The following is a 27,538-nucleotide window of genomic DNA, read 5'->3' as shown; positions in this document are numbered from 1 at the left end:
CCATTAATTCACAACATTTAAAATTCAGAATTAGGTTACATTGGTGACAGTTTGTCCCATGTAAGCTGTTCCTAATGTACCTCCAAGAAGCCTGTGTAGGCCCTGACTGGCAGGTGAAATTTAGAAGCATTGGTGATGAGGAGAATGTTGCTGTCGATGTGGATGGAGGGTCTTACTGGTCGAAACAGAAGGGAGAAAATGTAGCGGGACTCATGGGGAGGGATAAGAACTGGTGTGCTGAAATTATGCACCTGTAAAAAAACAACAACAATATTTTTACTTGAAAGAAGTTTTCTGCTGACAAAATTGTGACGCTAGAAAAATTGCTCACATTAAACATCGTCTTGGCTTCTTCGGGAAGGGACACATTGTGGATGCGTATGGCAAAGTTGAAAGTATTAGTGAGGTAGATGGGCCTGTCCACTGGATCTACAGGACTGTCTCTGATGTGGAACAGGGTGGCTGTGTGGTCAAAGCCCAGGTACCTAGAAACAGTAAGCATTAATACATTGTAAACTAGTTACACAACTAAATATATGCTGGTGAACTTAAATTCTTACCCTTCTAAAACTTCAGCTTGGTAAGGAATTTCAAGTTTTGAGTAGCTTTTCTCTTTTGCTTTCACTGTTATTTTTCCAGAAAACTGGTCTGGTCTTCTTGCTTTTGAAGCTGGAAGGTAAAAAAAACAAAAAAAAAAAAAAACACCTCAAACATTTCTGTTGTTAAATCCGTAAACAAACACTTTTGTTTCATGTAAAACAATGAATCTAAATTTCTCAAATAAATAATTTCATGAGAATGAAAAAGTACTTGTAACATAGTAAACAGACTTTAGTTGCTTTGATGTGATAAGAGATGTGATAATGTGATAAGTTATTAAGTAATTTTTTTTATCAAACATTTTTTCTAATCAAGATCCAAGATCATTACAGATTTCAAACCCCAAATGCTTCTACCTTCTCCTCAAACTTAATAAACTTTTGACTTATGGATAAAAATATGTTTACTGACTGGGATTATCATCAAATCAATACAGAGATGCATGATGATGGGTTAATCTATATGAGGACAAAGGCCAAATGCCCTCCTAATGATACATCTAAAAAGAACAGTACTTACCATCAAAACTAATACTTGCAACTTTGGTATATCGGCTCTCTCCAGCTTTTAGTGTGATTTGTTTGAACTCAACTACGACAGCTTCATTCGATGGAGTTGGCCTAACACTCTATACAACACAAACACATTGAGAGCATTAAAATAGATATTTAATTCACCAGTTAAATCAAAAACCTTGCCAGACTTACACTACCATTCAAAAGTTTGGGGTCAGTAAGATTTTGTTTTTCCTAAAGAAATTAATACTTTTATTCAGGAAGGGCGCATTAAATTTATTTTAAAAATGACCAAAAATATTTCCATTTCAAATTAATGCTGTTTTGAACATTCTAATCATCAAAGAATCCCAAAAAAGGTGCATCAGGTTTTTCAACTCTGATAATTAGTCATGTTTAAGTGCCAAATGAGCATATTAGAATGATTTGAAATAAAATAAATGACATTTTAAATTCTAAACTGGAATAATATTTCACAATATTACCATTTATACTGCTTTTTTTTTTTTTTTTACCAAATAAACAGTCTTGGTGAGCATAAACGACTTTTGAAAACATCTTACCGACCCCACACTTTTGAACGGTAGTGTACAAATAATTCATGTAAATAAGCCATGTAAATTACCATGATCGATACATCTTTTGATCCTGAATTTAACAGATGCAAATTCAGTTGTTTTGGTCGATCTGTAAAGTTGAAAGGACACAAAGAATTGTTACCTTTTTCCCCACAGTATCTACCATACTGCTGTCAAATGTATTGGAAAAAAGCACACCTTGCGATCGAAGCGTACCAAAGTCCAGCATCTCTGTGGAGGAGTATATACCAGGTGCTGGAAAGATGCAAAAACCATGAGTCAGTGCTAAAATAATATTGATCAGATGGTATCAGAAAAGATGATTCCAACTGACCTGTGGTGACTTCAACCTCCACAGGGAGGATGATAAACTCGTCCTCGTTGGACGCATTAGTTTTAATTCTTATGAAGGCTGTGTGGTTGTCAGCGTCTCGAGAAGAGAAGCTGGCTCTCATCACACCCTTTGTCTCGAAAGGAGCGATCTCCTATAAAACACAGAAAATTAAGCACGTGAAAATAATAAATTGTACCATGACAGTGATTTACAATAATGAGCACACTAAAATGTGAATAAAAAGTTATGCTCACCCATAATTTTTTGGTGCCACCTTGCTGTCCAGTAGGCAGCTCTAAATGTAGGTCTCCTCCACTGGTATACATCTCTACAACCTGAAACCATAAAAATACCATGTAAAGACAATGATAAAGAACCAAAATGGCCTACTGGTAAAAGAAAATATAGAAGCACACGCAAATGCCAAGTTCACACTACAGGATTTTAAGCCTGAGTCAGCAAGCTCGCAGACAGGTCGCCAATCTTTATGTGTGAACTACTCAACGACGCATCAAAGAGGCTCGCTGATGCCTCACCGACACCAGACAAATATCTAGCGTGCTAAATATCTGGAGCTGTCGGCTGACTCGACATCCTGTGGTGTCAAGTGTCGCGATGAACTACAGCCAATGAGAGCATAGGCTTGACCAACCAAGGAAATGGTCTAGCACCCATGGAAAAATTCCAGTACTTTTAACCAATAAAGGAAAAATAATTGCAGCTTGCAGACACCACTGTCTTTTCTTTTTTATAGTAAATTTGAGGCTATTTCTATGGCGTTATTTTAATGAAAATTTTCGAGAGCACATTATTGTAATGCGAGAACTCATCCATGCGAATGCCAAATTGTAATGCGTTGTCTCATCCATTGTAATGCGAGTAACAAATCTCTCCTCTCGCAGGCGGTTTTCTTTCACTCTTGCACAAAACTGGGCGCGCACTCTCAAATATACAGTGGTCGCATGGCTCTGCTCTCGCTCAGATTTTACATGTTCAAACTTTGTCCTGAACATTTGTGAATCTCTACTTGCTCTTTCTTTAGAATTGAAAAAGCTTTCAACCACCAGACTTTCACGACTGACTGATGAAATAACACAGTGTACCTTTAAATTAGTCTTTGTTTCATTAGATAGCATTTTCAAGCTGATTTTAGTCATCTAGTTATTTATTTTTTGAGTTAAGTACTTATTGTAAATATATATTAATTAATTATTTTATTTAGAGAAACCGCTACTTAACAGATATCAGCGTGAGCGCGACTACAACACTCATGGATGGAATGCGGGGTTTTTTTGTTGGTCATGTATTTGCAGTCCGTGTGTTGTGCTTCGTGAGACAATAATAACTTCTGTGTAATTAATTCATCAAGTGCATTATTGAAAGGAGAAAAATTCAAATGTTAAAATGTTTTAAGGGGCACTTGCTGCATATCTGTATAATAACTTAATCCAGTTATCATTTGCTCATGGAAACTGAGGTGAATAAAAATGTGTTTTATATTTGGTTCGTAATGTATTTGCAAGTGCATTTTGCATTCCGCTTCTTGCGTAGGAATACGTGACAAAACGTGATTTGGGGACCGGATAGAGTCATTGGGTGACAGAGTTGTTGTCAGCTCATGTAGTGTGTGACCCCTTGTTGCAGATCATTTATGTAGTGTCATGAAGTGTGAACACCACAACGACTTCAAGACTCCACAGCAAGTCATGTAGTCTGAACAGCACAATGATCTGCTCTGCTGACGGTTTAAGTTGTGTAGTCTGAACTAGGTATAAGCTGAAGAGTTTTGCGTACCTGCAGTGGTTCACTGTGTGGGTTGAAGATGCTTATGAGTGGAGAGAAGCTGCTATTTACTGGAACTCTGGCCCCTACGAAGGGCCTGAGTCTGTAAGGATTGGGGATGCCCACACCAAACACCTAAAATCAAACTACAGTCAAATCTTCTGCCCAAAAGATCAATGTAATAGCTGTACACCAAATGCAGAACATTTTTAAGCATATGAAATGTACCTGGTATGTAAACACTCCATGATGTGATGTATTAATAAATAAGGTATTTTCTACATTCCCTACTACTCGAGCTAGAAACACCACATCAAATGAGGTGTTGCCTCCAGGTGGAATTATCTGCAAGTAAATGGCAGAAAGTGTTACATATACAGTATGCAAGATTACCTCCGTCACTCCATACACTTCACTCACTATTGTCAGACCGTTACCTAGTGTTGATAAAGAGCAAAAAAAATAATATAAATAATAATTATTAAAATAATAAACATTATTACTTTTACATTATTTTAATCTAAACACAAACAATGTTTTTAGCTGGATGCAAACATGATGCGGTCACATGCTTTTTCAACCATCTCTGAACTGGCTGAAGTGGATGATTCTGAAAACATTTCTGACCCAGTTTACTTAAATTTAGCATCTCCCAATTTCAAATGTTTTACCTGAAATGGATGCTAACACCAAGTGTAACCTTTGGTACCCAAGAGTACACTGAGTTTACGGCAGCTGGTCGGCCACAAGTCATTAGCCAGGGCAGAGTGTAGCTGATTTATGCAGGCATCAGGAACAGGTGGGATGTGTTTAATTTATAACCGCCTGGAGTGTGAGCACACACACACACACACACTAAAAGCTTTAAATAGAAGCTTCAGTGAGGTCAGGGTCCTGCTGTTTCACTGACATGAATGTGTGTATGGGTGACATTCAATGACTCCCTTCACACATCAAAACTATACAAAGGCAAGGTGGTGTCTCCACTGAGGTCTACGACCAATGAGCTTTGGTGTGAGCTCAGACGTTTATTTATGTCATGTCTTGTGCCACACAATAAGATGAGGCATTTACCACACAGATCCAGAAGCTGGCACACAAGATAAAATGACATTTCTTCAGTTTTTTTGTTGTTGCTAGGTTTAAACAGGAAGTCATAACTGTCACAGTACTTTGTAGATCACACCTAGAGTTTCTCTGTGATACATAATACAACACAGTATTGTTCAAACGTTTCAGGTCAGAAAGATTTCTGATGTTTATGAAAGAAGTCTCTTAGACTGCATCTATTTGACCAATAATACATTAAAAAAAGCAATATTGTGAAATATATGCTGAAATAAATAATCAGCCATTACAGCAGACTTTCCACTTTCCAAGCCGGGTTTCCATTACAGATTTGCACAAAACTTTTGCGATATTTTCTAAAACAATTTTTTTCTTTTTCTTTTCTAAAAAGTGGAGAGAAAAAAAAGAAAACAAATTATCGCAATAAGTCATTCCAAAAATCATGGCAACGGATGTTGGTAGGGTTTATGTACATCGCAGCCACCACACTAGCCATTATTTTTAATTGAAGGAGACGTAGGCGTGTTATTCAAGCTTTAAATGGCAAGGAAAGTCCCTTATACTTTCGAGTGGCCACGTATGAGGTGTTGGAGTGTTTCTCCCTCCTATCTGCTTTGAGGTCTTAATAAATTGTGGCATTTCTTTGTTGTTTAGAATCCAGTATTCCTATAATTCCTTTGTCTTTTATGAGTTTAATAAAGAACACAGTCTCATCTTTGGTCCAAACATCTTTAAAGCTTCTTATATTAAATAAGAAGTTTATATTAAACTCAAGCGCCATCTTTAAAGAATGATCCACTTTTATGTACGCTAGGTGACCTGTAAATGTTTTCTTTGCAGTTTTGCAAAATATTCCTTTTTCGAATTGACTGAAAAACCACCTCATACAAGTGCAAAAAAATACTTCAGAAATGGTGCTCAAGAAACATTTCTTATCATCAACGTTGAAAACAGTTGTGCTGCTTAATATGATTTTGAAAAACATTATACATTTTTTTCAAGATTCTTAGATGAATAGATAGTTCAAAAGAACAGAATTTCTTTCATTTATATCAATTAATTGTCATCTTGGCCAACTAAAGGTATTAATTTCTTTCAAAATATATATTTCTGACCACAAACTTTTGAACGGTAGTGTATGAAATAACTGTCAATGATTTAAACATGATATAAATATATATACATAAAAACATACTTACCCTATTCTGAAAAAAGGATGCATGAAAATGTGATGTTGTTGCTGATATTGATATTAAACTTATTTCTTCTGAACTTGGATTGTGTAAGTAAACTTTTTCCATTTTTGGCATTCCAACTGGCCTATGGATAAACACAAAAAAACATTTAGCAACCAGGAAAAGGACAGAAGAGTATGGTACATACTGACGACTTCGCAGGTAAAATAAAAATAAATTATGTATTCAGCATCTGAGGTGGCTCATTTCTATTTATCAGCTTATGCACAATTATGAACAAAATCAATTTGTTAAAAAATGTGTTTTGATAGAATCATAAGACCGTATGAGATTACAGTACGAGATACAGGGTGAGCTACGAATTTATCGAAGGTTCTATTGCCTGCTGCTGGCAAGAGGGACTGGCCTGATCAATGCTGTACAATGACTCAATAGGAAACAAGAGACTTCGAACTTAGCATGAAATAATGCAAACAAGGGGGAGTGAAGTAAGGGTTATCTGGTAGAACAGTAACCCCAGCAGAAAATCTCATACACCCATATTTGTAAGGATAATATAACAAGCTCGTTTTACAACTCATTCCAAACTGCATAAATGATAACCATGTAGGTAGGGCATATAGATGGGAAAACAAAGCACTCAAGTATACCTGCTTCAAAAAGGCCCTTTAAAACAAACATTTCACAGCAGGTTCATAATTTTTTACGGTGTCATTCTGTTGGGATCACCTGACCAGCTGGGGAGGGAGCTAATTAAACTAATGCATCTAATGAGGCAGGGATGGGTGATGGATTCTTTAAATGACACATACTAAATTGCATACAAGACTAATAATACAACTACATTCAAGAGCACACAAAATACTTTCAAATATTCCACTGAATAATGACTAAGTTCTGTGGAAAACCACCCATCATTACTTAGATTAAATTGGAAATGTTGTAATCGGTGTATAGTTATATATATATATATATATATATATATATATATATATATATATATATATATATATATATAGCTTGTTATAATATATCTCCAAAAGCAAGCTATTCAGGAACTTTAAGCATTTTTTTTATTAGAAAATAAAAAAAGTTTTCTTTATACAGTTGAAGCATTTTGACAAATTGGCCATTCTTTTTTAAGCTAGAAAAGTGATACAAAGTCTGCAGGAAATAATCATTTAAAAAAATCATAAAATCACAGTTAATATAAATAGTGGCTTGTCATTAATATTCATGCATCATAACATAATAAATAGAACAATTGTGTTTTTGATGTTTCAATATCACATGATACTGTGGGACAATGTTGTCACAACTTTAAATGTTATGTCAACTATCCAGTTAGAGTTGTCTTACTGTTCATGAAAGTCCAGCATTGGAGGCTCAAAGCGTATGGGTCTGCTGTTCCCCCGCTGAGAGGATGTACTGCAAGAGAAAGGAGATACACTGTAAATGAGGGGGACACAGTGAGAGACACCGTTTTTTGTAATCCAATGTGCTTTTTTTTGTCACACCACAACATGGCCTGTTGAGGATCAAATGACGCCTCTCTATTTCCCTTTAGGCAAAGAGAAAGATACACCCACACTTATACCTACACTGTAACAAATAGTCTTTGTCTGGCATGGAAGCATCAGGTTTACACCAAACATTAAAGTTCAGGAACCCACTAAGGTGAAACGTTCTTCCACTGGGCAAGCATTCGATTGAGATCTGGATCAAAACCAAAACCAAACCACATTTCACACATAATGTTTCAGAGTTTGAAGTCCCCCTCCCCATTGTACCATGTTTTTCATTTAACACTACTCTCCTCCTCTTCTTTTTTTGGAAAGATTTTGCAGATGGCAGACTAAATGGTAAAATGAATCTAGGATAAATTATATGGTCCCTTGAGTCAGATATCAATGATTTTAGGGTGTGCCCCACTAATATGGCCTAAGACATTATCATTGTTTTGAACTGAAAACAAGCATAAATTTGTCTTTGAAGATATGGTTGTTAACATGTAGTTACAAACTCATTTCAAGCTTAGCTAAACTAAATTGTCGATTCAAAGATCATGGGAAAGGGGAAGCTGAAGTGATTTAGTTGGTAACTAAGAATTTTTTTTTTGAAATTATGTCTTTGCTGTTTTTATGGGAGTATAGGCTAATAATTATAATAATAATAATATTTATTGTATGATTATTATTATTTTATTTATTTACTAATTAACAATTATTATCATCATCAATCATGATAAATAATACCAATACGTAATTGAAAATAAATAATAATTACAAATAATTCTACTACAACTATTAATTACATTTATAAGTTAATAACATAACAAATGTTTTCAAATCTTATGTAAACCTACTATAAAAATAAATAAATCAAATAAAACTTATAACGGCTCTCAAACTATGAAAGTGTTAAGAGTGACAGACATTCATTCCATTTGACTAAGGACATTGTCTCTCTGGGGCAAGACTGGCAGCATATTTATGGATTAACAGAATGTGACGCGTCAAGTTGCACACCAATGTGTTTGAGTGAAATACAGCCTGTATATTGTAATCTCTCAACTACAAGGATAACTTACGCAGGGATAACAAACACTAATGTGAACTATATGTAGTCTGTAGATGATTTTAAAGCTTGACTCAAATAAACACTGTCATCATGACCTGCTGTGGCTACACAGTTTAGCCAAAATGAGCTAGAAAAGAGCTAAAGGGTGAAATAACTACACCACCAGCAGATTAATTTGCCCCTTTAAAGCCGTATAAAACATGTCAATGTGTCATGCAATGTTTCTGTTGGATGAGATCAGAGATAGCCTTCAAATATAAAGTCTCAAAAGGCATTAAATAGGCTTACAGGTCTGGCAGCACAAACCACAGAATGAAAAATAGCTGCGACAAAGTCCCTAACACAGTAGTGTCAACCACTTCCCAACTGCAGTACGCGTGCTGCAAAAAAAAAAAAAAAACTTAAAAAAAAAAAAAAAAACCTGAGGAGCTATAAAAACACCACTAAAGTAGACAAAGTGCAATAATAGATCTGATAACACAACAGGAAAACTGCCCATCCATAAGCATAAGGGAATAACACAAAGTCTATTAGCACTAGACCACAAAGCTACACATTTTTGTAAAAAAACACCAACAGTGTTTGCTTGCTTCCTCATTTTCTTGCTTGCACTACACTCGACATGCATGCTAAACTGTACACAGCACGCCAAGCTGATGGTGTCGACTGAGGGCGTTGTCCTTTTGCAGCTGAGATGACGAGTCACAACACAGACAATCAGCCAATGAAAACCAGCCACCGCTAGCATACAGCCGAGTAGGTTGGCCAAGCCCTCGAGTTGGAAAGCCTTGATTGGTTGAGCAAATGAATAGGCTACCTAGTACACAAAAAGTTGATCTACTGGAATTAGTTAAAAATGCCTGAAATAAAAACATTCAAGGGGGAAGGAGAACATCAAAATTCTTCTGGCATTTCAGAGAACAATAGCTTTTCCATCTTTGACTCACTGCTCTTTAACACCAGTTCCTCTGCCTACAAACTTAAAAGACAGAGTTGTGTAACTCTTCATAAACTCAATTTAAGAGGTATTCACAAGGGATGAATTACCTTATAGTTACCTGAACTCTGATCTACAGAGTAAAATCACTGAAGTACTTAAAATGCCACAGCAAAGCCACACCATTCAGTCATCCATTGATTTATTCATTCCCTTCGCTCAGCTGTGTGACAATTTACTGAATGCCAATGACCGCCAAGAGAGTATCTGAATCTGATTAAATCATTTGAAATGCGAAGGGAGTCCGATGAAATGACAGCTGGTGACGTTTGCATTTTTTGCTCATTAGTTTTTTCCTCGAGCACAGGAATGTCTCATAGTTTAGTGGGAATGTTCAATTCACGTGTCTCGTTAAAAACCAAGCAAGTGTTTCTTGGAAAGTCTAATATAAACCACATGCTGGCTCTGGCCAAGCACGTACAAAGCAAAACATGAAGAAAATCTCTGGGTGTATGGAAGTATAACCTTACCTTTTTTGACGATATGAGCTAAGATCAATATCAGACTCTGTCTGTAGGAGAAAAGAAACAAAATTAGCCTCTAAAAGTAATAGTACCAATATGCAGGACAACTAAAGCAGAGATATAGCAGGTTATAAACTAAGAAGGTCTAGGTCAAACATGTCCCACCGAAGTGTTAAAGTCTAACTGTTGGACAAGGAGCTTGCTATATGTATGGGCTACTGTTTGTGTACACTGAGTGCATGTTAGACTCTCAAAAGACGCTCGTGGTGATGTTCTCACTGAGGTCCACTTCTGTAGCGCTAAAATAAAATGGGAACAGCAGGATGGAGAGTATGGTTTGGTCTATTGGTCTTAACATTTCCACTAAAGAACTCACATGTACACAAAACCACTAAGATCATAAGAGTTCATAGTCCCATTCAAGTGACTATTACAGCTATCATTTCAAAACCGCTCAGATATTTTATTTTATTAGGGAAAACTTTATTGGGCAATTAAATCCATCTGACAAAATTGTTTATGCTGCCACTGCCACACCTTTTTTAAAGGGATAGTTCACCCAAAAATGACTCACCCTCATGTTGTTCAAACCCTGTGTGAGTTTCTTCTGTTGAACACAAAAGAAGATTGTTTGAAGAATGTTGGTAACCAGACAGTTGACAGTAGTCATTGACTTCTTTAGTATTTTTTTCCCTACTATGGAGGTCAATGGCTACAGTCAACTGTTTGATTACCAACATTCTTCAAAAGGTCTTCTTTTATGTTCAACAGAAGACAGAAACTCAAACAAGGTTGGGGAAAAAAAAGGACAAAATTTGTATTTTTGGGTGACCTATCTCTTAAAGCTAATAAACCATAACTAGTACTGTAAAGTATCAAACATACAGTAGCAGTGTTGGTCAAGTTACTTGGAAATAGTAATTAGTTACTGATTACTGATTAATTCTCCAAGAAAGTAATCCAGTTACTTTACTGATTACTTATTTTCAAAAGTAATTAGTTACTTTACTAGTTACTTTACTAGTTACTTTACTTCAAAAACATGATGCACGACCTGAAAATGCTATAAAAGCAGACCTTTCAGCCTAATTCTATTCTTTCTGCATATTCCATCATCTAAAATTGAATCAAATTAAACATTCTCTTTTTTAAAACTTGTTTAATTAGTTTTAATATTTTAACTTTATGCACATTGCATCAACCAAAAATGTAATTAAATGCAACAGTCTCAGACTTGAAGAAAAATGTTGAACATTTAACCAATTTCTGCAGTCCACCATATTTTAACGAAATACACAAAGTCCTTCTTCTGTTAACTTATATTTCTGCATATTCCAGCATATAAAATGCAAATATTTTTTTGTAAAATCCTTTATTCGATTAGATTAAAATAAAATACAGCAATAAACTAATTAAAATGAAAGTCTCTCATGACTGTATTCCAAATTATTAACAGTTACGTCTTTTAACATTAAAGAGCAGATTCTTTTTGTTTTTGTAAATCGTCAGACATGTTTTTACCATTTCATGGAGTTTTCCTTTGTAGAAAGCCTTTCTTTAAAGTGAATTTCGTTTTGTATAAATTGTATCTTAATTTTAATAAATATTGCATCAACCAATTGCATGTATTTAATAAATAAAAAGCAAATATAGCAGACAATATAATAACCGTGCATTGAGGCGGTAGCGCGCCGCGTTCACTTGCATTGCATTGTTAAAAGCCTTTCTTTAAAGTGAATTTCGTTTTGTATAAATTCAATTATTTTTGTATCTTATTTTAATAAATGTTTCATCAACCATTTGCATGTATTTAACAAATACAAGGCAAATATAGCAGACAATAACCGTGACATGGAGGAGCCGGCGAGCCGCGTTCACTTTCACTTTCACTGTTAACTAGAGCGCGCACCTCATAAATGAATGAAACTCAGTGTAGGCCGATGTCTCATGATACATTAGCATTAAATATCTTTGCTGCATCCTTTCTAGAACAGACAAGGGCTTTCTCGCGGCTCGCATCAGCATTTACGGATGATGAGTTTTGTGATGCGGTTGCGGATTAAATAATTAATACCCCATTCGCGCAGCTCTGTCGATAACAACATTTGAACACTAGGCTACACAAATAGTATTTTTTTATTTTATTTAGGCGATTAATTTTCCATAGTGACATAGGAGGTGCCGGATCCAACGTCGGGCGTGTTCCGGCTCAAATTAAGCCACGACTCACGAGACAGTCTAACGAAACAACATCACAGTAACGCAGTAACGCTGCCTCCTTACGGGAAAGTAACAGTAATCTAATTACTGTTTTTGCAATTGTAATCCCTTACTTTACTCGTTACTTGAAAAAAGTAATGGGATTACAGTAACGCGTTACTTCTAACGCGTTACTGCCCATCACTGTACAGTAGTAGAAAAGGATAAAACAGAAGCCTTAAAAAGACCTGTTCCACTTGGTGTTTACATTGAATTTTTAACACCGAACCTAGAGGGATACATTCACAACCTGACTGGTTGGGCTATTATGACGTATATTTCGCGACGGAACTTACTGAACATCCAAAACAATGTTGGTGCTGGGCTAAATGTGCTCGTTGTATATACATAGCCTACATATGGTATTTTGACCAGCTGAGAACTCGTGCAGAGCTTCTAAAATGTGTAAAGTAGTGAAAACAGCTAAAGGAATCCCTCCGTCACACACACAAACGAAGAAATGCTTTATGGAGACGTGGTTCAGATGCCTGTACCGAACTGTGATGGGCAACATTACGACTATGACGAGATAAAAACTGGTATGCTTGAGCATTCTGTCCTTTTTAGGGTTGCATCTTGAGACATCATGTTCCGTTTTTGGTTTGTTTACATGTATTTGGTCCGTGTTGCGTTCATATTTAATTAGAACCGCACCAGAGTTCGTTTGGAAGTGGACCGAGACTCTTTTCAGTGGTCTTGTTTGTTGTGCACCAGTGTTCGGATGGCAGCATTCACACTTATTTAAATTAACCACATTAACAGAGCAATCGCACCAGGGTTTGTTTTAATCAAACCAAACATGCCAAGTGTAAAACACACCCATAATCAGATATAAAATTAGATGAAGCTTTTAAGCTGTTGCTAAGCTCTCATCAACATTGAGTAAAAACTAAATTATGGAGTATCACAAAAAGTGGTATTTCACAATATTCATTCATCTCAGGTAATTATTTTAGGTGGATGTGTCAGTCTTTCTTCTAGAAGTCTGGGTTTTTTTAGGTTGTTTTTTTTACATACGGCCGTTGCCGAAAGCCATTGATTAGCTATAGTTAATATAGCTTCGCTTCAGAAGGCATTTATTAGCCCACTGGAGTCATATGGATTACGTTTATGATGGATGGAAGCTTTTTGGAGCTTCAAAAACCGGGGCACTATTCAATATCATTGCAAAGCTGGGAAGAGCCAGGATATTAATGAATATAACTGCAATTGTGTTCAAATGAAAAAAGAAAGTCATATACACCTAGGATGGTTTGAGGGTGAGTACATTTACAGGATGATTTTCATTTTTGGATGAACTATTACTGTAACTGTTTGCAACAGCTTCAAAAGTTGTTTTCCACAGTTGTTGCTCTGTGAACATAACTTGCATTTAAGTGACTAGCACTTTCCTTTTTTTCATTTCTTTTTTTTTTTAAATCAAATAGTTCTGTGGATTGTCTCACTACCTTTCCAATCTCATCCACTAATCGTGATCAAATTTGTTTGTCATTTATTCACAACATCAGGGTGTGTACGGTAGTATTTAATGTATTCACTGTTCAACCCAAAAAAAAAAAAAAAAAAAAAAAAAAGGTCTTTGAAGATTTTCCAATGGCCTTTAAACTACTATGCAAGCTTCATGCTATATCAGCTATCACAGTCACAAAAACGTACCTGCAAGAGGCCTCCTTCCCCAAAGTGTAGTACCTCCAGGATGTTGTCTGACTGTATGAAAGCTGTAGACAGACAGAGCAAATTCCCATGAGGTTTTAATATCAGCAAACAATGCCATGCATGTTGATGCAGTGTGTGCAAGTGGCTCTCTGGGGGTGTATCAGATTTGGACACAATTACCCATCAGGCAACACAAAAGAACTGAAGAGACAGGGAATCATTACAGTCATTTTGTGATCATTCACTGTCTGGATATGTCTCGAGTGAGCTCTTGATTAAGGAGAGTGGAGAACCATATAGTTTCATGCGCTACTTTGTAAGAGAAGCTATAGTTGCTACAGCTTCCTGGAAACAGGTTTTGAGGCCAGGAAACGGCAAAAAAGAAATGGAAATGTCAGAAATGTATGTGGTCAACATGAAGTTTACCTCAGTCTACTTTCAGATGTTTGAAGTGAGTCTTCATCACCTTATCAATATACCATCAATTTCCTTCAAACAGGAAAACAACCACTGATGACAGTAAATGCACAAAAATGAACACAGAATAAAGTTAACCCAAACGTAAAATTGTGAGTGAACACTTATGCTGTTAGCTAATAGCTAATGAAATTCTTCTTGTGTTTCCACTAAAACATGACATTAAAGTTCTTAGAGCAGGAGCATTTTTTTTTTACAGATTAACAGATGGTAAAAGTAAAGTCCTCCCAGAGCTGCCAAGATCTCATATTCGGCTTCATGTCAGTGTACTTGCAGTGCTATTATTAGTCTGCAGTTCTGTAACTCTAGTGAAGTCTATAGTGATAGAAGCTGGTCACGCTCATGAAGCTCAAAACATCCCTCGTATACTTTCAGGGGTACACAAAACATGCATCACTTTCCACACCACATCATGTTGTTGGTGTCCATTTCATCTACAAACATTAACTTAATCTTGAGTCGCGTGTCAAATGGACCAATTCCCATCATTTTCGATTTGGACAAGAACAAAATCAACCGATTACTGTGGGCTGCATCATTTAATACATACAAAAATAGGAATGCCGCAATATATCATCAAAAAGCATGCAAAAATCTGATAATGTGACAGCCCAACTGCAAAAATAGATTTTATTATTTAATATAATTTATTTTTCATTAAACAACATCTTAAAAAGTTGTTCTTAACTAAACTTAAAATTTGCCTTAAGTATTAAATAAAACTTGTTTACTTTATGAATACTTCAATATTGACTATGCATTGCTGCATTTAGCGGTGTGGCTGTTACTTCACAGTATCTTGGCAAAAATTGTACGATGTTATGGGGATTTTAAATAGATTTAAATAGATCACAACAATATTCCATAGTATGTATATTACAACTCCCAGGGCTCGATAATAAGGACTGCCTGGCGGCCCTGGGCCAGCATTAATGAAGCTCGGGACAGTTAAAGGAACTGTCAATCGTCACAAAAGTTTATCATTTACATGTGTTTTTAAGCCTTGCCAATTTAAATATTCAAGCGCAGCAAAACACAAAAGATAACTAACTATATTCAAGCTGCCTCTTAGGAAGTGCGCGAATGCTGAATTGAGTTCTCTTTGACTTTCACGCCTTCTTGCGCTTGAACCGATATATTCACGCAAAATTATGTCAAAATGCCGTATTGGCGAGTATCCTCCTAAAAACAGTCTGTTATGTCCGAAGTGAACATAAACAGTTGAGAAATAAAATGCATGTGTAATTGGATCCAGGCGTGCAGCTCTTAAAGTGACAGCAGCCTAATAAATCTTATTTATGTTAATTAAACAACAAAGGAAAAAGGGGGAAAAACTCACTGGGGCCGTATTCACAAAACATCTTCGTTGTTAATGGAGAGACAGAGGCGCTGAACAGACGCAGGTATGCATTCTCTCTCAATAATTAATTCAAATAAATGCTATAATTCATTCATTCAAATAAAAGTAATCTTACGCACTACTACTTTATCTCATGTGTCTGATTTAAAGCGGGCAGAATGCTAGATCAAACGAGCGGTAGCCTGACGAAAATACCCGAATTTAATCTTCCGGTAAAATGTAAAATTTTGGCAACATTTTGGCAGGGCAAGTAAAACATTTAACCACTGGCCTGTTGAGCCCTAGTATACATAGAGCTTGTAGTGGAAGTCCATGGAAATCTCGGTTCTTAATCTGATGCTTGGTCAAACATGCTAACAATACCAAACCATTCAAAGGGATGCCAAACAAATGTAGCTAAAGCTTGTGTTCCTTTTCAACAAAGGTGACTTCTACACATACTTTTTAAATGCCAGAAGACAATCATGGATGTTGTATTGTGAGGAATGTGTGTCAAACCCTTTACTATTGGTTTGTAGAGAGAGAGACAGTGGGAGGGAGCAAGCTGCTGCTGAACGAGCAAAAACAACACGCTACTCCGGAAGCTTATTCTTGCTCATGTACACACACCTTTGATGGATTCCTTTTAGCCAAACACAGACAAACCTATGGACAACTGTAGTTCAGGCCATTGTATAAGACACTGACTGCTATTTTAATCAATCAGTGCTGGAAAGAGACTAAAGCGAGTGAATCAATGACAGAACATTTAAACAATTTCATGCTCAACGAGACCCTAACACTGTGTGAGATCATAGGCCTTGAAAAGTTAGAACACTATGTGCTTTTGCACACATGAACAGAATTATGCAACAGCAATTGAGCATCTCTAGATAGAGCATCAACCATTTCCCTTCTCTCAGGCATCTGTTGAGCAGATAAGCCAAGACCTTGAAAGAAAGAGGTTTTATTTTTCACATTTAGATGTTCCACAATTTTCACGTGTTGACATCTGGACACACACACATTCTGCTACTTTAACGGCTAACTGCAGAACCCACATGTCACAAGAAGATAAAAGGTCAAGATATAAACCATGCCAAAATAAACCAGATACTGAAGTACTGAACGTAATAAATGGAGCTTTAAATAAATATACATACAGTATTGTTTCAAATAAGAAAGAAAAATCTTGGACGTTGGTGTTGTCTTATATTCGGAGTCTAGCCTAAACTGTTTATGCAGACAAGCGTGTCAGTACGTAGCGAAAAAGCAAATGAGGGGCTGGCCATAACCAGAGCCATCATCCAGCTGAAGGCACTGAATTAATATCGCCAAAAAGCTGAACTTACCCACCATCGAGCGATTCGAGCCCCATCATTTCTGGTTTCCACACTTGCCTGTTTGCACACTTGCTTTGATGCGGCGTAATAATGATATGGAGTAATGAATTAGGGCTTGCCCTAACTTCAGGGATAAACTGCTGTCTTTTCAGCGCTATGTGATCGGCCTAAATATCCCCCTGGATGAGATAGGTAGTGTTGATCAAACCTGTGTTTTTTGACATGCTAACATCTGTCAATTTATGTTTCATCATGGTATCTATTCCAAGCGTTTATTTCTGAATGTGATTGCTGTTGGTAAATTTTACCAGTACCGGTATTTGCTTCAAATACAAAAATGTTAAATTTTTAATATAAAAAATATGCAATATGAAAATTATTTTCAAATAAAGTATTTTCTTTAAAAAAGAAAATACCCCCTCTCCCGCCCAGTATATATTTAAGTAATTAAATTAATATAGACATGCGTTTGGTCAACTAATGACTTAAATGAACGACTACTGTGGTCGACTAAACAAATCTTTATACAGGGGCCCTAGATTAATCTTCATTTAATTTATACAGTGAAGATGCAGTTATTTTACATTTAAATACTTTATTCAATTTCTGCACCTGAAAACTACGGTTTGACCTTCCTAAAAAAAACTTAAAGGCACTGTTTATTTTATTTACTCTTTGCTCTATTGTATTTATTTGCGATATTCCTTGTAGTTTGCTTTTGTGTTCTTATTTTCTTTTTTTTATTTGACAGTAGTACTCCTTTTTTCCCCCTGAAAATAGAACATAGGCCTACCAACCTGTACCAAAACCGTGACCCTAAAACATAAAAATCGAACCATGAGTTTTTGAACTGTTACACCCCTACTAAACACACACGATTGTCACAGTCAGTGCTTTACTGACACATGCCTAGAGATGTCATTGACAACTGGATTCTTGTCTTATTGTGAAGATAAGAAGCCAAAGGGTTAAACACATTCCTCCTTGAATTAAAAGGAGAAGAAAAAAACACTCCATGTGCTCAGCAAGTCCCTTCAGTCAATAACTGGGTTGACACAGTAAATGAAATAGTGGTGCATTCATTTCCAGGGAAGAGTGAGAACACTTAACTCACACGTGCTTCCCAAAGAGCTCTAACCCATCTGCTCAAGCCTCTGTGTGGCCTGACTGGCCTCTTTGTAGCTATTAAATCCATTTAGAAACTTTCAAAAAGAAAGTACTAAGTAGTGAGTAGGTTTATTACTCTATCACTTGGCTTAAACCATAAGTGTTTCACATTTACAACAAAACACTACTTACAATCGCAAGGACCGATAACTGATATCTCATTCAACCTGAAAGCTGTAGATTATTTGGGCTATTTGCACACAATATGTAAAAATTTGCGTATCCTTCACAAAATTTCTGACAACAACCACAGACAAAACCAACAAAATGAATTATAGATCAAATGCACATTAAAGCCCTAAAATGACATTTGGATTGCCCAGGCAAAAGAAGCAGAGTGATCTAGGGATTATGGAGAAGAGAGACAAGTTGTCTCTGAAAGGCAAAGATCATGCCCTTCACTGGATCTACAGGGCTAAAGCATGAGTCGGAGCATGGTGTGTCTTTGCTATCCCTAACTAGTAGTAGTTATAGAGTTATCAATCAGCCAGGGCAATTAATCGCTCAATATTTTTTGCCTCCCTGTGTTTACTCCCAGTGTCCGTCACAAAATCCATAGACAATCTTCTACCCAGAAAAAGTAGCATCTATGACAACACTAGAATAAAGGAAAATGGCTTAAATGTTTTTGGATCAAACTGATTTGATAGAAGGTTTCCCACTGTGCATAGCAGAGCTAAGCCAACCCTGTATCAAAGAACAAATCACAGTCATAACTTCATTTTGACAAAAAGTGTAACAGCGTTTTGCGTGAGTCATTGCGTGAGTACTGTGTAAAATAAGTCATTATTACGTACTGTGCACAAGTCAGAATATCCTATAGACATTGATGTTGGACAATAAAAAGCCCACAATGGTCGACCACTGACTACTGACAAGTCCTTCAAAGGAATAGTTTACACAAAAATTTAAATTCTGTCATCCATTATCCATTCTCATGTCACCCTGAATTACTTGATTTTTTCTTTTATTTTTGTCTATACAATGGAAGTCAATGGTCACCAAAACTATTTGGTTACCAACATCCTTCAAAATATTTATTATGTGGTTTAGTCACGACTATAGGACGAGTTTACCCATTTACAGAATTTTCATTTTTGGGTAACTATCTCTTAAATTGTCTATTGACATTCAGAGTCCTTTCAATACAGGCAAAACAACAACAACTAAGAAACAGTAAAAAAATAAAATAAATAAGCAGGTTGCAGCTCTGGTATTTACTGGGTCATCTGCCCGTCTAAGGGTTTGATGATTGTGCCAGAGAGCACTGCTCATTATTTCCTTTGCAACCACAGCAAGTGTTCTGCACTTCAGTTTTTACAGAGTGATTTCTGAGAACCTCTAACTGTAATTTAATTCAATATGCTCCATAAAACGCAGTCACACAACACAATTTCTATATGACAAACTGCTTAGCAACAAATGACTGCACATGACACTACTGTATTTAACTTTGCTTGATGCAACAAGAAGATATATCCTAAAAACTTGCATGAACTTGCAGTATGCAGTCAACTCCTCCTCCCTCTCTGAGTTAGTTGACATGTCACTGACAGACTGGGCCTCAGAAACGAAACTCTCACATTAACACTTTATTTGCGACCTTCCGCTAATTTACCCACATAAAGCTGCTAAAAGATCTTCGAAGGAATGAAACATCATGAACGTAGTTTACGGAGTAAAACTTATCCGTTTAGTACCAAACCCGCATTTATTAGCTAAAACGGTCATGAAGTAGTCACCAATGTAGGCTACAGATTCATTAAACGTGTTATTATAAAGGATAAACCCTATCCTGGACAGGTTTGAGTTCTGTCACACATTAGCCATTGTTTTGTTTCGTTTTGAGAGTGAGAGTAACTTCAGACAGGTTAAGTGTGATAGCTAATGTAATATGACTAAGCCTGTTAGCTTTAATACTTAAGCTAAACTAATGTCTCTGAACACTATTATCCGGCAGCTTTACGGAAAGAAAATAAAAACAGTCAGAGCAGTCGCATGTCATCTAACCCTGAACTGCGAATTCAATATTGTGGATAAGACATGACTACATACTTTATTCTGTTCTCTGACGCGCTAAGGCTCGAAGCTAACAGTCATTAGCTTGCAGTGAAGCCGCGGTATACATACAACCCATAAACACTGGCGAAAAACAGCTGAAAAACGCACGGCGCGTTTTAGGAGGTTACCTTGTTTGTTCGCCTGTGCCACGTGAATAAATGCAATAAATAAAAGGCGTAGAAGTCCAACACATGATGATTTTGTTCGTGTTGGATGTGGGGAACTCTGTGTTGTGTCCTTGCTCGCCATCCTGCTGCTGTTTCTCTGCCGTGCGCGCGTCGTGTGCGCGCTCATATAAACAGCGCTCACGAGTTCACTCGAGACAGACACCCAGCGGATATGAGGTGAGCTACACCACATTGTCACTATGTCAGTGGTGCACTCAGTGAAATTTATTTTTTTCTAATGAAAATGAAAATGAGCATGACTTTTGAGAAGAAAGATTAAAAAGATGTACACTCACATAAAATAAAGATTTCTAGAAAAGCTATATTGTTCTACATGTAATGAGTAATCTCAATAGGCGCAGCCATATTGACATCACATGACCAGCTGTCATGCATTTGACAGTCAATAATAATTTTTATTTACATAATGTAAATGGTATTATTATGTTATACTCCCATAAAAACTGCATGTTAACAACAATAATATGTTCATAGTTTTCAGGCAAACAAAGAATAAACATGAAAGAACAAAAACAACAATATAAACATAACAAATGAGTCCGAGGCCTAATGGTAGGTCTATGATTCTTACTAAAATATTTAATGACATGCATAAAGACTGATAAAAAATAAAGTAAATAAAGTTTAAAGTAAATATCAGCATTTGTTCAGCACCTTCCATTTAGGTAATATTTAACTTTTTGAAAATTATTTAGAAGTCCTTGACAGGACTTTAGTACACCAATAGATCTGAAGTGATCACAGTCATGAGTCTTTTATCTTTTGTATGACTATACACAGCCTTCCAGATCTCCATGCAAATCAGTCCCCAAGTACAGTGAAAGCATAATACATGCAAACGAGCTTATACAAACCAGGTAAACTTATGCACCTTCTTTTCATAAATGTCAACATTCATGTATTTCTATTGTGATAAATTGCATTTACATATCAAAATAAAATAATTGCAGCTGAATGTAAGGACAAAAGACTGCAAGTTTGCTTGTGTGTGGCCTTTGTGTGAAATTTGGGCATTTGAAAAACTTCAGAGATTCAGACACATTCCACATTTCATATATGTTAATTGTTTGTTTCGTGACTATAATCTGAAACTGATACATTCAAATGTTTTCATCCTTGTTAACCACTACGTCCACAAAGCTTTCTTTCTGCGTGTACACATGACAAAGCTTTCAAGTAGCCAGTGTGTTTGCATTATCTATGAGAGCCACTATATTTTTCCTGTTTAAATATTATTGTTGGCTTAAGTCGTTTACTCCATAGACATTCTGACAGTGGTCCACGTGATTGAGGACACGGCGTCTCAGTTCTTTATGGGCCCATAAGGCTGTAAAAAAAGAACAGATATCTCTTTAGAGATAGTGAGATCACTCAAAAAACTGCATCTGCCTATATGTTTACACTATTATCAACTTATCCAAATACTGTTTACATTTAAGGCATTTAGCCTTTAGAGTCATATAAGATGTTTAATGTTGTCATACAGTGAAAGATCACATGATACAATGAAGCCTAATTCTATGAGTGTTTGTGCAAATGAGAAATATGATTGCTGAATGTAGTTCTTCAACATATAGTGCTTTCCATAGTGGTATCTCTCCATTGAATCCATTACAAGGAACAACAAGATTACTTGGCAAACAAGAAGTATTCCTTTGAGCTCGTGCATGTAATAGAAATGATTAATATAATGATGTTTGTTTGAATAAAGATTTAATAATGAACAAATAATTTAACCGTAAGCAGGAGTAAAGCTCCTCAAAAGCAGGAATGAAGAAAAAAGGCGAGTTTTAAATAGCTGAGGATATGAAATCTAGAGGCAAAGGCAGCTTGGAAAACAGGAAAGTATCTTTGACTAATCCTAACAAAAATGTCTGTTCTAAAAATCTATTTGAAATTCCAGAGGAAACCTTTCAAAATGTGGAAATTAGTAACTTTGTGTTAGTTTTTCCTCAGTGAATCACTACAAATACACAAAATAACATTGTTATTATTAGATGGCACAATAGAACAACAGTATGAAGGTTGAGAGAAGCTTATTATTTATTCATTATACTTCAGCCATGAGGATTCTAGATATACCAGTCAGTCAACATAAATGTCTGCATTTTTTGGCAGACATATGACATGTTGAATGGGAGTGTTACTAATTTTAACAGTGAAGGTTTTTCCATTTGTTCATATATAGTCTTGTTTTATCTATGATGCTGAATGATTAGTCAATAGCATTTCAAAAGAAAAATAAATTGTTAACAATGCATTACATTTTTAATGAGTTTATCTTAACTGTTGATATAAATTAAATGGAAGGTATATTGGTTAAAAACATTTGCTATGCTTAATATTTAGTAGAAATACTTATCAAAAGTAAATATGAACTATATGAATAGTAAATGAAAGTATAATTATAAAAGTAGAGTATTGTACTTGTTGAACTGCTTCGTTGTGATGTTTTGATTTACTGGTAGATTTATTTTGAACTGCAGCATCCAGGATTTCAATGCTATACTAAATGCAAGAGGATGAATAGAATAGAAATGACAAATATTACAGCAATAAATTAACAAACAAACAAATAAGTAAAAATTAATCCATTAACTGGAATATGGTTGTAAAATTTATGAGAAATAGCACACTTGTTTGGAACTTTACATGATTACATGAAACTGAATTTTAAATAAACAATAAAAAAAAAAAATTGTACTCTGATTCAAGGTAAAATATATATATACTTTTTATTCTAATAAAGTTTAAGACCTTTAACGTACGTTTGTTTTCTTCATCGTCATCATAACTTAAATCTTTTCCTTTTTGTGAACTTTACTGACAATCAATTATGCTCCAGGCTGAATTTCTTTCCCCGCCAGCGTTTTTGATAATTTTCACAAAATGTTCATGGCCTCACCCAAAATATTTTGTTGTATATTTTGTTGCCCCTAGAATAACTTAGGTAAAGTTGGTTTTATATTCGCACATTCACACTTTTTTGCTTAAAAAGTGTCTCAATAACATATGCAATAAAGCATATATTTGCAAAATAAAAGCAGCTACATGATCTTTAGGACAAGGATGGTGAACTACAACATTTTCCACAATCGATCAAAATGGGCAAGTATTGTTTTAATGGCATACAAACTTGCGAATGTTCACTGAATGTCCAATGTAGTGCGGTGAACAAGATAGGGACCGTCTAAAAAGTTGTCTCTTTTTTTCATTGTGTGCAAACAGACAACTACATTTTTGCAGACTACAGATGTACCAGCAAATATCTCTCACATTGTGTGTTCTAATGCTATTGATTGTACTTTAGCAACAATAAAAAGTGCATTATAATGATTGTATTTAGGAAACCTGCCTCACTGTACATAATTTACATAAGTACTTTTTAGAATAAAATTACATTAATTCACCAAAGGGATTTTTTACTATCCGAAGGTTGTAGCATGTTCCCAGTGACCAGTCTGACTTACTACAGGTGGTATGTTTTACAAAAACTCCCTTACTGTACATACAATTGACAAATATGTTTTTTTAAAAATTACAGTAATTCACAGTAAGTTTTTTTTCGTGTTCAAAAGGCTGTAGTGCTTTCCTGCGGACCAGACTGACTTACTACAGGTGAAATTTTGACAATACCTCGCTTACTGTACAATTATCAAATATGTTTATGTAATAAACATATTATTACATATATTATTACATATTTTTATTGCATATGTTTGTGAAATAAACTGTAATTCACCTATAGTGATTTTTTTTTAATATTCCAAAGGTTGTAGTACTTTCCTAGTGAAAGGACTGACTTACTACAGGTGAAATTGTGACAATACCTCGCTTACTGTACGTACAATTATCAAATATGTTTATGAAAGAATTACTGTAATTCACCGTAAGTATTTTTTCATGTTCCAAAGGTTGTAGTAATTTCCTAGTGACCAGACTGACTTACTACAGGTCAAATTGTGACAATACCACCCTTACTGTACGTACAATTGACAAATAAGTTTATGAAAAAATTACTGTAATTCACTGTAAGTATTTTTTCATGTTTCAAAGGTTGTAGTACTTTCCTAGTGACCAGACTGACTTACTACAGGTGAAATTGTGACAATACCTCGCTTACTGTACGTACAATTATCAAATATGTTTATGAAATAATTACTGTAATTCACTGTAAGTATTTTTTCGTGTTTCAAAGGTTGTAGTACTTTCCTAGTGACCAGACTGACTTACTACAGGTCAAATTGTGACAATACCTCGCTTACTGTACGTACAATTATCAAATATGTTTATGAAATAATTACTGTAATTCACCGTAAGTATTTTTTCATGTTCCAAAGGTTGTAGTACTTTCCTAGTGACCAGACTGACTTACTACAGGTGAAATTGTGACAATACCTCGCTTACTGTACGTACAATTATCAAATATGTTTATGAAAGAATTACTGTAATTCACTGTAAGTATTTTTTCGTGTTTCAAAGGTTGTAGTACTTTCCTAGTGACCAGACTGACTTACTACAGGTCAAATTGTGACAATACCACCCTTACTGTACGTACAATTGACAAATAAGTTTATGAAAAAATTACTGTAATTCACTGTAAGTATTTTTTCGTGTTTCAAAGGTTGTAGTACTTTCCTAGTGACCAGACTGACTTACTACAGGTCAAATTGACAATACCTCCCTTACTGTACAATCATCAAATATGTTTATGTAATACACATTATTACATGTTTATTACATATGTTTATGTAATAAACTGTAATTCACCTATAATGTTTTTTTTATATTCCAAAGGTTGTAGTACTTTCCTAGTGATTAGACTGACTTACTACAGTTTAAATATTGCCAATATCTGCCTTACTGTAAGTACCCTACATACATATTATTATGAAAAATTACCGTAATTTCAGCTTGTTCCATGTTCCAAAGATTATAGTATGTTCCTAGTGATCACTCTACTCAATTCATTTTGATAAATGTTTTAGATAAAAGTAAGTATTAGAACTGCTGTTCCTTGTACAACACATTTCTTTCATTGATTAAAATAACGGTAAAGATTTTAGCTTAATCATATTTTCAACATTATAAATAAGCAACACCCTTAGTGTAATGATTCAAGTTTAGTTTTTGTTATGAAGTCCCGAAGAAGTGGATTCTAGAATCCACTGCTGCTTCAATGTATATCTAATGAGTGATTTTAATCAAGGTATTTATCAATAGTTTTCCTTCTAAATATCAAATGAGTTGAATGACTTCTCTAGGCTTATGAGATTTTACTTTGTTATAGAAATTACCAGTGTGATTATCGAAAATGTTATTTAATGTATCCTTTAAATGTCTGTATTTGATATCTGAGGTGTGACTGAAGGGTCTGGCCCATGCCAGGAATGCAGTAACAGTGCTTGCTCATTTAGCCCGGATTCCAGAGATGAAATATGGACTTCTTTAACAGGTGTTACTACATCCATCTGCTTTTCTAGGGTACCCTGATAGCAATGGTCTCAGCAGGGGTCATTGAAGTCTATAGTTGAGAGACCATTTCTTAGTTAAAGTCTTTACTTTAAAGTTGATTTAAAGTGTTCTCTCCTTGAGAGAAAGAACATGTTATCTTGATATTTTGAGAAGACTCTCCTGTTTATTGTTAAAGCCTGGCCAAATCCAATCTTGAAGAAACTGTGTCTGTGTGTGTTAGTATTCTTGGTTACAGGTTAAGGAACAAGTGGAAATATAGCTGCAAGCAGCGATACGGGGCCAAGCCCCTGAAGCAGCAGCAAGAGCAGGAAGAGTAAAAACAGCAGAAATTGAACATACATGAAAAAACAGCTGGTTCAGAAGTACAGGTGAAAATTAACTCAAAATGAACAGAAGTTCAGATGAGAATGAACACATAATGAACAAGACAAACTTATTTCTAACCCAAGAGGAAGAAAGATTAGTACAATGTTAAATAATAAAGGAATCGATATGACACAACATTACACACAATTTTATAAAGTCGTTCCACACGGGCTTGAACCCACTATCTCTGGGTGAGATGCCTGACTCTCATCCCATTGCGCCACTGGGAAGTTGTGTTTTTGTGCATAAGGTCAAGTGAGGTTCAAGCGAGAAGCAACTCAAAATTATACATTTTTATATACATTTGCTGCATGTTGGTATTTATTGAGTTCCTTCATATAGACACCATATCTGGAAAAGAAGCAACTTTACCACCACTTAAGGCCACAGTACCTCTTGCGGTCTGGGCATGTGCCACACAGGATTCAAACCCACAACCGGAATGGTTCGGGGATCGTGGTACGTGGTTTAGCAGCTTGTGCCACTCAGTTGACACTGTCTTACTAAACTGCCGAGGAGAGGCTTCAATGTAAGAATGAGAACACAAAAGCATGTTAACCAGATTAGCAAGCTAAATTAGCTTAATGCTAATGTAGCTTATGGTTAGCCTGAATGTTTGTGTACTGTATGTACAGTAAGGGAGTTTTTGGCAAAATTTCACCTGTAGTAAGTCAGTCAGGTCATTAGGAAAGCACTACGCCCTTAGGAACACGAAAAAATACTTTAGGTGAATTACAGTAATTTTTCACAAACATTTGTCAATTGTACGTACAGTAAGGGTGGTATTGTCACAATTTGACCTGTAGTAAGTCAGTCTGGTCACTAGGAAAGTACTACAACCTTTGAAACACGAAAAAATACTTACAGCGAATTACAGTAATTTTTTCATAAACATATTTGTCAATTGTACGTACAGTAAGGGAGGTATTGTCAATTTGGCCTGTAGTAAGTCAGTCTGGTCACTAGGAAAGTACTACAACCTTTGAAACACGAAAAAATACTTACAGCGAATCACCGTAATTTTTTCATAAACTTATTTGTCAATTGTACGTACAGTAAGGGAGTTGTTGTCACAATTTGACCTGTAGTAAGT

General features: G+C 35.6%; 1 protein-coding gene across 3 annotated transcripts in view; it reads right to left on the bottom strand.

Moving 5' to 3' along the window:
• Positions 1-20,777, bottom strand: part of tmem131 (transmembrane protein 131) — a 36,109-nt gene extending 15,332 nt beyond the window's left edge. For 2 of the 3 annotated variants that reach the window (XM_079629137.1, XM_079629138.1), the window contains exons 1-15: positions 20,545-20,777; positions 14,030-14,091; positions 10,121-10,161; positions 7,433-7,501; positions 6,077-6,197; positions 4,038-4,154; positions 3,822-3,944; positions 2,282-2,362; positions 2,028-2,178; positions 1,892-1,948; positions 1,741-1,802; positions 1,120-1,228; positions 561-669; positions 332-485; positions 81-251 (exon numbers count right to left, since the gene is read on the bottom strand). In XM_079629137.1, the coding sequence (XP_079485263.1) occupies positions 81-251; positions 332-485; positions 561-669; positions 1,120-1,228; positions 1,741-1,802; positions 1,892-1,948; positions 2,028-2,178; positions 2,282-2,362; positions 3,822-3,944; positions 4,038-4,154; positions 6,077-6,197; positions 7,433-7,501; positions 10,121-10,161; positions 14,030-14,091; positions 20,545-20,776 (1,659 nt within the window). In that variant the 5' untranslated portion in view covers position 20,777. Of the gene's footprint in view, positions 1-80; positions 252-331; positions 486-560; positions 670-1,119; positions 1,229-1,740; positions 1,803-1,891; positions 1,949-2,027; positions 2,179-2,281; positions 2,363-3,821; positions 3,945-4,037; positions 4,155-6,076; positions 6,198-7,432; positions 7,504-10,120; positions 10,162-14,029; positions 14,092-20,544 lie in introns of those variants that run through there. The other variant, XM_079629139.1, reaches the window with a different exon arrangement.
• Positions 20,778-27,538: the final 6,761 nt, after the last annotated feature.

This window comes from Phoxinus phoxinus (assembly GCF_949152265.1).
Source record: "Phoxinus phoxinus genome assembly, chromosome: 11".
In the NCBI taxonomy this organism is placed as follows: Eukaryota; Metazoa; Chordata; class Actinopteri; order Cypriniformes; family Leuciscidae; genus Phoxinus; species Phoxinus phoxinus.
Note: the sequence above shows the minus strand (reverse complement) of the source record. Positions and strands in the feature narration are given on the sequence as shown.